Source organism: Oncorhynchus clarkii, chromosome 1 (assembly GCF_045791955.1).
Source record: "Oncorhynchus clarkii lewisi isolate Uvic-CL-2024 chromosome 1, UVic_Ocla_1.0, whole genome shotgun sequence".
Taxonomy (NCBI): Eukaryota; Metazoa; Chordata; class Actinopteri; order Salmoniformes; family Salmonidae; genus Oncorhynchus; species Oncorhynchus clarkii.
In genome coordinates, this window is record NC_092147.1 from 44694749 (window position 1) to 44707162 (window position 12414).

Here is a 12414-nt window from a genome sequence, read left to right on the forward strand (position 1 = left end):
TTAGTTAGATTACTTGTTGGTTATTACTGCATTGTCGGAACTAGAAGCACAAGCATTTCGCTACACTCGCATTAACATCTGCTAACCATGTGTATGTGACAAATAAAATTTGATTTGATTTGACTTGGAGTTACATTGTGTTGTTTAAGTGTTCCCTTTATTTTTTTGAGCAGTGTATATTGTATGCACTGTTATTTATCCGCAACAAGTCAGTTTGGTGGAAACACACCACTGGTGGAAAATTGCAGATATTTCTTTTGTGCAGATACCCCAAAAATATATATATATAAAAAAAATAAAAAAATGCGTCACCTTTCCTAAGGCAGTTCATATTAGTGTGTATCCCAAACTGTTTGGACGCTACAGACAGAAGTTGGCAGATTGGCTGTACCGACTTCAGACGAGTCACAAAATGCTTGTGGGGGTCTTACGAGCAAAACAGAGGACACCATCGTGTTAATGAGAGTCATCTTTCCAGAGGGGTCATAGTAGTTTGTAGGCCAAACCTTTTAAAACGCTACAGAAAAGTATTTTGTTTGTCAAAGATCTACACCATGACAATAAAATCATTTTTAATCCCACCTTGTAACACAACAAAATGTGGAAAAAAGTTGAGGGGTGTGAATACTTTCTGTAAGCATCGTGCATTTTTAGGCTATTCAAATCATTGAGATGAAACTTACATATTTTTTATTCATTTTTATTTAATCAGGGGACAGCCATGCATAACCCACCTTCAGTCATATTCCTAGCCTATCAAATGGAGAGCGAGCGAGCGAATATAGGCAGTCGTTTTTTTTTCTTTCTTTCAAACAGCTAGACAAGAGTGTAAGTCGCCCAACCCTAACCAAACACTGATATGGACAGGGTAAAAGCAATCAAACACAGAGCAACAATATCATTACATTTTACTCATTAAGCAGATGCTCTTATCCAGAGCCTACAGGAGCAGATTGGGGTTATGTGCCTTGCTCAAGGGCATATCAACACATTTTTCACATAGTCGACTCGGAGATTCAAACCAGTGTCCTTTCGGCTACTGGCCCAACGCTCTTAACCACTACGCTACCTGCTGCCCCATGAGGGCCAGCATGCTTACCGAGACAAATCACAAACAAAGTAAAGCAACTGCATGAAGAGCTCTATGCCAAGATGTGATGCCCTACTATAGTGGTAACTATTAGTAGGATACATGGCTAGCTTCTCTACACTTTTTGGTGTAAATCTTCAGATCGGTCTTTACAGCTTAATCATCAAAGCCAATGCATAATTAAAACTGCCCTCATTCCCTGCAGGCATTTCAATACACCAAGAGTCAAGTCAATTGCCAGACCTCATCGAGAGACTGGCCTCTGGTCAGAGGAGACTAAGCCCATGGTTAAGACATCCGAGGAGGCTTGTTACACCACAGTTCTGTGATCTGTTGAATGGGATCAGATACAACTACACAGGTCATGGATTAGATAATATCCAACACCTTGTGATGAAAACTGCAGTTTGCCCTTAAGTTTAAGAGGGCACTTTTAATATGGACAAAATAGCCTTGGGTGGAGAGAACCAGGGAATGTCTATTGAAATCAAACAGACACTTTTAGCAGGCACCTGGGCAAGTGAAATTTGTTTTGCCTAATTTCTAAAGTTTACTAACGCTCGGTACAGAATGTTCAGAGTTTAAGGAGGTAGTGTTCAAACACATTGAGCCATTCCATTCCTGGCTCTATGGAATGGGGTCCAACCTAAAATATAACAGCAGGTATATGTTAAGGCCATTCAAGTCTGCCATACGACAGAGCAGACATGAAAAATGTGCTTTATGAACCAAAGCGAAGAGGAGAGGAAGAAAAACAGTGATGTTGCATAATGTTGAGGGAGGGAGTAATTAATTTTACTGTGGCAAAGGCAAATAGCTCTGGTTAACGTCAAGTAGCTTGTATTGCACCCACAGACTGATCCTGCCTAGGCTTGCATGCACGCATTTCACAAGGCATGTACCCAAAGAGAAAAGGCCCTGAACATGTTGTTCCGAAAAGTTTATGGCTTTAAAATAAAAGTACAAAACCCATATCTCTACCCTATAGTATACTAGGCAATAAGACCAGCGCCTCCTATTCGACGCTTAACATCGGACGCCGCGCAAGAAAAATAAAGACACATTGTTGGATATTTTCCTAGCAAATAGAATTAGAAAGACAACTGCGGAACACTAATAGGCCTATATCACAGTTATCAGCACTAGATCAATAAGCATGACGTGGGAAATACATTGACCTGGTTGTGTACACAGAGATCCGTGTCATATCAAAAAATGGCACAGTAACATTCTACAAGTCTAAACTAAATATGACGATCAACAACGCAACCGGCTAGACGGCAAGACTGAAGCAGTATTCCTTCCTTCAAAGGCAACAGTCAGCCATAAAAGTAAGGTTCTCCCCTGAGCTGGCACAAGATAAGCTGGTTATGTGGAAAGCACACACGATCCATAAACCTCTTAAGAATCTGAACCTTTTCCCCCAATTTTTGCTTAAAATTACATACCCAAATCTAACTGCCTGTAGCTCAGGACATGAAGCAAGGATATGCATATTTTTGATACCATTTGAAAGTAAACACTTTGAAGTTTGTGGAAATGTGAAATTAATATAGGAGAATAACACATTAGATCTGATAAGAAAAGAAAAAGTTGTATTTTTTTGTACCATCATCTTTGAAATGCAGGAGAAAGGCCATAGTGTATTATTCCAGCCCAGGCACAATTTAGATTTTGGCCACTAGATGGCAGCAGTGTATGATGAAAACCGGTTTACCTCCATTGCTAACATTTGACAAAGTCTGCAAAGTTTTAGACTGATCCAATTACCCATCGCATTTCTGTAAAAAAAAAAAAAAAAAAAAAAGTGTAAGACTAAACCAATTAGGCACATTTGGGCATCAAGGCTGTCTTCGCGTTTCAGCTCTGTTCTAACGGTCTGTAATTACCTGGCTGTGTTTTAGTGGTGCTAGCCTAACTGTTACAAAACCCAAAAGTCATGGAAATGGAACGGAGAAAAGGTCATTCACAATACAGTGAGAGAAGCATTTTATTCCAGATAGTCGTTATCAAGATTTGATCTAGGAGCTGATACAAACTGTAAAACACTGATGAAAACCGGTTTACCTCCATCGCTAACATTTGACAGAGTCTTGTCGTTCTCAAACAACAAAAAGAGTGGCTGAGCAGTGATGCCACTTGTGGTAGTACTCCAAGTAGGGCTGGTACAATTACAGTATAACCGATGGTTATGGATGAAGACCGTAAATAAAATACCCGCCATAAACATGGAAGAGCTGACTGGAGACGTGACGGCTGGGCATTAGTGCGGTTGAGTCAGTTTCTGCTGTAACATGGACTCCACAACATGATGAAACTTTGTTCCTCCTTGCTAAAACATGCAAGCTGTTGCGGCAAACGAGTCTTCAGTAGCCTAGGCAACGTCCCCCTCCCTGCAGCACCAGCACACATGCAGTCAGGAGCGGAGAAGGAGAAACGGTTCTTTAAAAGCAAAAAATGAAGGGCTCACTGCTAATGACAATTAGTGCAAAAATAACAGCATGGACACTGCAAACCGTGCATTTGACAGCCCTGGGGCGGTAGAGGGAAAGTCCAACCTCAGGGCAGGGCTAAACCACAAAACTACTGAACAAAAATAGCCTAGCGCTCACACTAAACCCCGGTTATAGCCTGCTACTTTGAAACCTTGCATGAAGGCAAACTCTTTGGCTGTGTAACTCCAGAACTATTTTGTCCAGAAAACCAACAAAAAAACACACACACACACACACACACACATATGAGCTGGTGGTTGAATTATTCAAAAGAGCACAGTGCTCCATTTATTCTGGTACAAGAACCTGGAGGGGGAACACTGCCCAACTACAGCTAGAGGAGGCTAAACATCAGAGAATAAAAATAACATTTAAAAATTACACCTAACCCATATCTTAACCACAAAATACAAAAAATATTAACTGACTAGCCTAACAATTAATAAGCCTACATTACTGGAGTCACTTCACAATGTCATATTTACAGATTATAGTAGGAACATTAGGTTTTGTATATGCAGTTGAAGTCAGAAGTTTACATACAACTTAGCCAAATACATTTAAACTCAGTTTCACAATTGCTGACATTTAATCCTATTAACAATTCCCTGTTTTAGGTCAGTTAGGATGTAAAGCAGAGGCACTGAGTTTGAAGGTAGGCCTTGAAATACACACAATTAGCCTATCAGAAGCTTCTAAAGCCATGATATTTTCTGGAATTGTTCAAGCGGTTTAAAGGCACAGTCAAGTTAGTGCATGTAAACTTCTGACCCACTGGAATTGTGAGACAGTGAATTATAAGTGAAATAATCTGTCTGTAAACAATTTTTGGAAAAATTACTTGAGTCACGCACAAAACAGATGTCCTAACCGACTTGCCAAAACTATAGTGCTAAAACGAGAAAAGCCCATCGGGCCTCAATTAACAGAATGCTAAGACAATTTGTACAAACTAATAGCAAAATCGCTAACCAAATGCTAATGTGCGAAAACTAACGTAAACAAAATTGCAAAGACCGACAACTCGAGCTCAAAGTTAAGCATAGCTAATAGCTACCAAATGTCATTTTCAGTGAGAGTGGACATTTACAAGCAAAAGTGAATGAGATAAATTGTGCAAATGAACAAAGTTGTGATGCGCGTGTACACGGAGCAGAGTGGAAAAGAACAGAGAAAAAAAAAAAAAAAAACTAGGACGCACAGGGGTAAAAATAAATAATAATAATAAAAAAAAAATGGTAGCTGTACAGACTACTCATCCTGAGCTCTTTGATTTATAGCAGAAAGCCATTATAAGATATCCGATAGCAAACACTCAGTAGTGAATTGTATACAAGTGTAACTTTATCACCTCATATGCGCCTCACAGACTAGCTGATAGATACAGAACGCTTGGACTCACCAGCTCTCGCCGTCTCCCATTTACAAACAAACACGTGACTGGCTCAACTGTCCTGGGGAACTACAAATAATGTGACAGGTGAAATGAAGAACGCAATCTGCTTCCTCTCCTAACGTATTGCACAAACTGACTGCAACTTTAAAAAATAGCTACAAATATTCAAATGTCATAAAATAAAAAACTTCCAATAAACATTTGACCCGTATTGAAAAACCACCCTGTGGCTTTTTCCAAATACCATTGTATACAGCATAAACAGTACACCGCCAAGCATAACCATAAGAAGTGTTTTAAAATGTTTAGTTTGTTCTAAAAGGATGAACTTGTTACCAGTGCTCCTGATTAGGCCTAAATTAGGAATGGTATCCATATTTATGCAATTTTATCTGTTCTCGCATCTCAATAGGTTCAACTTCATTTTCTCATTAGAATACCACACACCACATGTGGGCTGTGCTCAAGAGCACACATGCCCAAATAAAATCCAAACCTGAAAAGCAAGGCAATGAAAAAACACACAGCGGTCAAATTCCTCAAAGGAGGCGGCCAGGTGACAGGCACATTATTCTACTTTTAAGAGAACAAACCCCCCCCCAATAAAAGTTATCCTGGAATATTCAGAAAGTATAATTTAAATCTATAAAACCTATAAACTGATCCGAGATCAGCCAGAAGAGTGTGACCTTCGGGGATTTACTTCTGGCATGTTTTACTGTGGCCCCTGCCAGCAGCTTACCATCTGTAGCAGTCAGACTGCACTGTCCAACACCCAAAGGCTAGGCCTATTTCTAGGCCTATTTCTAGCAGCAGTGTATCATGCTCAGCGTCTCTTACGCACTCCTCAGCCAAACTGTAACAACAACCTCAACCCATAGTTGGAGAGAGAAAACTCAAGGCAAGTGCAACTATACTGAACAAAAATATTAAAAAACGCAACATGTTAAGTGCTGGTCCAATGTTACATAAACTGAAATAAAAGGTCCCAAAGTTCCAAATGCACAAAGAAAACGTAGTTCTCTCAACTGCGCACAAATTAGTTTACATCCTTGTTAGCGAGCACTTTATCATTTGTCAACATAATCCATCCACCTGACCGGTACGGCATATCAAGAAGCTAATTAAAGTGCATTACACAGATGCACCTTCTGCTGGGGACAATAAAAGGCCACTAAAATATGTAGTTGTGTCACAACACAATGACACAGATGTCTCAAGTTGAGGGAACGTGCAATTAGCATGCTGACTGCAGGAATGTCCACCAGAGCTGTTGCCAGACAATTTAATGTTAATTTCTCTACCATAAACTGCCTCCAATGTCATTTTAGAGAATTTGGCAGTACGTCCAACTGGCCTCAAAACTGCAGACCACGTGTAACCACGCCAACCCAGGACCTCCACATTAGGCTTTCACCACTTTCAGTATAGCTACCACACATCTACCAGATGCGGTATAATTAAATGCAGTCTCTCATAGTGTGTTCGGAAAGCATTCAGACGCCTCGACTTTTCCCACTTTGTTACGTTATACAGCCTAATTCTAAAATGTATTAAATAAAAAAATCCTCAATCTACACACAAATCAGGCCTTTATGGTAGAGTGGCCAGACAGAAGCCACTCCTCAGTAAAAGGCACAGCAGCCCACTTGGAGTTAGGCAAAAAAAAGGCACCTAAAAGGACTCTCAGATCATGAGAAACAAGATTCTCTGGTCTGATGAAACCAAGATGGAATTCTTTGGCCTGAATGCCAAGCGTCACGTCTGGAGGAAGCCTGGCACCATCTCTACAGTGAAGCATCATGCTGTGGGGATGTTTTTTCAGGGACTGGGAGACTAGTCAGGATTGAGGGAAAGATGAATGGAGCAAAGTACAGAGAGATCCTTGATGAAAACTCATTCCAGACCGCTCAGGACCTCAGACTAGGTGAAGTTTCACCTTCCAACAGGACAACGGCCCTAAAACAGTCAAGACAACGCAAGAATGGCTTCGGGACAAGTCTCTGAATGTCCTTGAGTGGCCCAGCCAGAGCCCGGACATGAACATTTCTGGAGAGACCTGAAAACAGCTGTGCAGCGACTCTCCCCATCCAATCTGACAGAGCTTGAGAGGATCTGCAGAGAAGCATGGGGACAAACTCCCCAAATACAGGTGTGCCAAGTTTGTAGTGTCATACCCAAGAAGACTTGAGGCTGTAATCGCTGCTAAAGGTGCTTCAACAAAAGTACTGAGTATAGGGTCTGAATAGTTATGTAAATGTGATCAGTTTTTTTTTCTTCTTCCAATAAATGTGCAAAAAAATATATATATATATATTGCTTTGTCATTATATAGGGTAGTGTGTAGATTGATAAGGGGAAAATAAACTGTGTATCCATTTTAAAACAGGGCTGTAGCGTAACAAAATGTGGAAAAGTAGGGGGTCTGAATACTTTCCGAATGCACTGTATATGTGAATTAGAGTTCGTAGCAGTCTGACCGTACGTCGGATTGATGCCTTTCTAAAAACTAATTACTGTGTAAGCCCCTCAAGTGTGCCTAGTCATGACAACCCAGTATACGAGCCTGACTATGAATAAAGGTTGCTCTTCACCATGGTCAATCAGTAACAGTGCATTTATGGTACTGACCACATTGAAAATAAGAAAAACTGAGGCATGTGTTAAATGGCATAACCCACAACCATAGGCAAAGACACACCTACGCATATGCACAATTACTTTAATCTAAAAGGTCTGCGCACATGACATTTAGCAACCATCCTCATTTATTGTTTCTGTCTGATGTTTTATCAAGAAATTAAGCTACCTGCCCATATAAGATGTCTATGTCCCAGAAAGTTGACCGTTGTATACAACGTTTTCTAGTCACATTTTTTGCATATTAGGCAACAACCGTCCCAGTATAGGGACACCGATCCTGTAGATGTTTTAAGGGGATTTTACCAAGCCCTCAAGAACAGGGTTTTCCTGCAGTCCATGGATTTGGATAATTGATGTCAGAAAAGAGGTTACCATTTGAAACATGCAGGTACATATATAGGTAACCTTCATGGGAGGCAAAGTGAAGACTACAAACAGCAGGTAGAAATGAGAGTAGAGGCAAAAGGCATCGTAGTGACTTTGAAAAAACGAAACGAGAGCTTTTAAGGCACAGTGTGGTACCTCGGAAAACTCACTTTACATGTTCCAATAAAAAGATTGGTCACCAACCAGTAGTCTCCAAGGCATTCACCAAACATTTCAGCAATATATATATATATATATAATATAAATATATATTCTTAACTAATAAAAAACACAGCGCTGTTGGCGATAGGTGCACTTGATTCAGCAGTAAAAGTGTTCCCATTTTTGAACCATTTGTGTCTGAAGGTTTAACTCCACCTACCTGGCAGGCCCGGAGAGCAAATTTAGTCCACTTATAGGCCTACCGCTCTCCAATCAGATTGCAGACAGTGATCAGAGTTCGGTTACCTCATGCCATAGACTGTAAAAAGAAGCCTTGAATGCACAGCAAAGTTGATGTGAGATTTCAAAACTTTTAAAGCCACGACTATAGAGACTCGATGAATACAGCAAAGAGCTGCTGTTTTTATGAGTAAGTTCATGTTGTTATTCGGCCCTGTCAACACTTTGTTCAACCCTTTTATAAAGCCATGAAATGTGCGTTTTCCCTACTTCCACTCATGCTACAACCAGCTGCAATGAATGAGTATAGCAAAATGTTTTTGTTAAGGTTCCGTTATATTTGTGGCTTGTGTCTTATTTATTGTCAAGGAATATTGCACTTTCTCTGGTCTAGGAGGCAGAAATAATGCAGTGCGAGTTAAGTTTCACCATCAACTGGAAGACTGTGTCCCCTTTTCTCAGCGGAAGGAGGGAGAGCGGAGGGGACGGTGTCTGGTGAGAGACAGCCTCACGGCTGCTCCCTCCATCGCCTCAGACTGACCATCAGATGCTGGCCATCAGTCCAGTAACAAAAATGTATATATTATGCTCACTCAGCTGTGCCACAAGTAATACAACAAATTATTACTAGTGTATACCAAAAATGTTGAAATAGTCTGAAGAATATTGGCAGGGCAATTCAAGCACGGCTGTGATAACGTATTGGGCCTATAGCCTACTGCACAAACCTCATTGCTACAGAACTGTTTTGAATTGGTTAATGTAGCATAGGCTTAGGTTTAAATAATATTATTTAAAAAATGTGAATGGTAGATCTCAGGTTACATTTTGACTCAGTGACCTGGACTCAGAAAAGGTTGGTGACCACTGCTATAAAACGATAAGGCGTAAACTACATGTCACAGGCAGCAGTCTATGCATTGTAATTTGAACACATTTCTGATTTAATCCAGCAGTAATAGTTGAGAGCTGCATTTCGGGCCTAGTTGAGAAGTAAAAAAGTAAAGCTTTAAGTCACCTCCAAAATGTGAAGCACTATGAAAAGAAGTAATATCCCTCTTATGAAACACTCAGTTTCAACCTCCAGTTTATGCACTCAGTTCCTCCTTATATCTATTTGACTGATAACCTGAGTGTAACAAAGTCACACACGGGTTCTGTACCCTCACTGAAACATTACATCATCAACATCAAGAAAGTAGATAAGTCCAACACCTACATGAGACGCGTAGGGGGAGGTTTAGCAGGTGTGCAACTGCAGGGGTGTTCACATACTGCTATCTGCGTAGGTTGAGTTCACTGGACATACTGGCATGTCTACACATAGATAAACTACAGTTATCACAATGATATGGAAATATGAATCCAAGAGAAGCCAATTGTTCACTGTGTACAGTTCAGAAGGCAGGCAACCAGCCTTAGCTGTTGTGAACCTCATGTCAGCCTCCAACACATGCTCCATGGCTGGCTGAACACGAGAACTGCTGTTCCCAATACCAAGATGCAGATGGAAAGAAAATAAAATACCTTGGTGCCGTGTTCTGCACACACACACTCTAAAACAGAGGAACGTCCAAATGTCTTTCTCTGGTCTCTAAATGTGCGTTTACACGCAACATTCTTCCCCCCGCCTACTGACCTCTCTGGCTATATGCAGCCAAGCCATGAGAATAAACTGGCTTTCTAAGCTCTTCATAGACCAGGACCATTTCTGAGAAGCACCATTACACCGAAGCGGGTCACGGAGGTATGTTACGTAACACTGTTTCAACATTTCACATACTTGTTAAATTGGAAGCGTAAGGCCTATATATGGTAGTGGCCAAAAGGATTAGACATCAAGAATTTTCCATGTGTCTCATCCGGAAACATGTAAAACATTAAAGGCATTCTTGTTCATGTAAACATTTCTGTTCCTTCAACAGGTTATGTAATGTAGGCCCATTTGGGTGTGACCGTCTGATGGTTAACAGAGGCAGAGCACGGAAAGCGTTTGCATGCCGTCAAGCTCCCTCTGAAAGATCTGCAGGTTATTACAGGGCCCTTTGTTCATATTGCATAATGGACTAAATGCATAAAGCTCTGGACAATAGACTAACCCTTGTGAAATGCTAACCCTGTATCTTGAACTGGTCAGTGCTTAATTGGTAGCCTAACTGGAGTTGTGCTGATTTGTCATTCCAACTTTTAAAATAGTTCTATGAAGATAAAGGCATAAACACTCTATTCATGTAGTCAGGTCACAGTACTAAACTGTATTATTGTGACGTAAAAGGACAGGCCCAACCTACCTGTAGTAGCGTGACTGCAGGTACGTGGAACACACAGCTTTGGACACGTGGCTGGCCGAGCCAAAGTCGATCACTTTCACCCGGTAAGGTTGTCGCACCGGGTCCACCAGCATGATGTTCTCCGGCTTCAGATCAGCGTGGATCAGCCCCAGGCTCTTGAGCTTCTTCAGCGCAGTGGCCACCTGCTGTAAGACCGGCCGGATCACCTTCAATGGCAGCGGGCTGAACTTGTTCTGCTTGAGGAAGTCATAGAGGTTCTGCTCAAGCATCTCAAACACCAGACAGGTGTGGCTGCGGTGCTGGAAGCACTCAAAGGCCCGCACCAGGTTATGCTGATCTGCATTCTCGCCACTCAGACGGGCAAGGATGCCCACCTCTATCTGGCCCTGTCGCGCGTACGATGGGTGGTTCTTTAGGATCTTGATAGCCACAACCTCTCCTGTGCCCCGCTTCCAACACTTCACCACCTGTCCGAAGGTGCCGCGCCCCAGGAACTCCAGCACCTCGTAAGTGTTCTTCATGGAGCACAAGACCTCGTGCTGCACCAACTGGTAGTCCCCATCCCCGACCGCATTGCGAGCCCCAGTCCCTCCCCCATTCTGTTTGCGGGGCACTCCCCCCACCGTGTTCCCTATGTTAGTTTGCAACATGGCAGGTATCATGGAAACGTCCTCCACTATCTGCATGGCTTTCCCACTGTTCTCCGGGTGCTCACCCTGACGTTTCAGCCCACATTGCAGGGGGCTTTTCAATGAGTTCAAACCTCCCTCGCTCTCTATCTCCTCACCTCGTTCACTGCTGCTTCTCTGGCCACAGTCCCCTCTGGCCAGTCTGACTGCCCCTGTAGCTCCACTGCTGTGCCGGCTTCTCTGGACAGTTGCCTTGACGGGGGGACCCTGGTCCTGGGTCCGAGGTGTTTTTTGGAGCAACTCACTGTGTACTACTTTCAGGGATGCAGTGGCCTGCAAAGATATGTCCTGCCCACTCAGGTTTCTACCAGATGTTGAAGTTTGTCTTAAATGGAGGATATTGGTAGGCTGGGCAATGCCAAGGTTTATTCCAATTATATAGGTCGACAGGGTCCAATCATAAAAAAAAAAACAGCTGTTGAACTCAACTCTGTTTCTTCACACTGCAAAAGGCACTCGTTTGTGTTTGATTAACATCTGGTGGGTACACCAACATTTGAGGCCATACCTGTGAGAGAGAAGGAATGGGAAAGATTAGTTTACAACTACCGCACCTCTTGTTTTGCAGGCAATAACTATCAAAAATACATTTTTCACGCTATATAAAACGTAGCCAGCCACGTTGTTGTTACGTGGCTGATTGTTAGGCCATCAACACAACTTCCAACAAAAACTGCTATCGAGGAGGCAATTAGACATTTCAGTTAGATCAGATAGCATGTGGTTTCCAGAATTTCCATTGGTTCTCCATAGCAAGCTCTACCAGGGCGCATTCAGCAAAAAACTAAAACCATATCAATGTAATGAGGGGGGAATCCCATCCCTCTGTGGGCAAGCTATGGTGTGTCTGTCTCACTCAGGCAGGAAAAGCAGAGCAAGCAAAAAAAGGGAACTACAGTAGATTGGGGGGTGGGGGGGCTTTATTCAAACAGCAAACTATGTGGCACTCTAGACCACAAGCAAACAGACAGCCAACCTGCCAGCCTGTCAAAAGCTAACATTTCAGCATTACCTTTTAAAATGTCTCATCTTGTCACTATAG

General features: G+C 42.1%; 1 protein-coding gene across 1 annotated transcript in view; it reads right to left on the minus strand.

Moving 5' to 3' along the window:
- LOC139407801 (homeodomain-interacting protein kinase 3-like) overlaps window positions 1–11874 on the minus strand; it is a 44698-nt gene extending 32824 nt beyond the window's left edge. The window contains 2 exon segments of the mRNA XM_071151667.1: window positions 10684–11802; window positions 11804–11874. Coding sequence (XP_071007768.1) covers window positions 10684–11802; window positions 11804–11868 — 1184 coding nt within the window. The 5' untranslated portion in view covers window positions 11869–11874.
- Window positions 11875–12414: the final 540 nt, after the last annotated feature.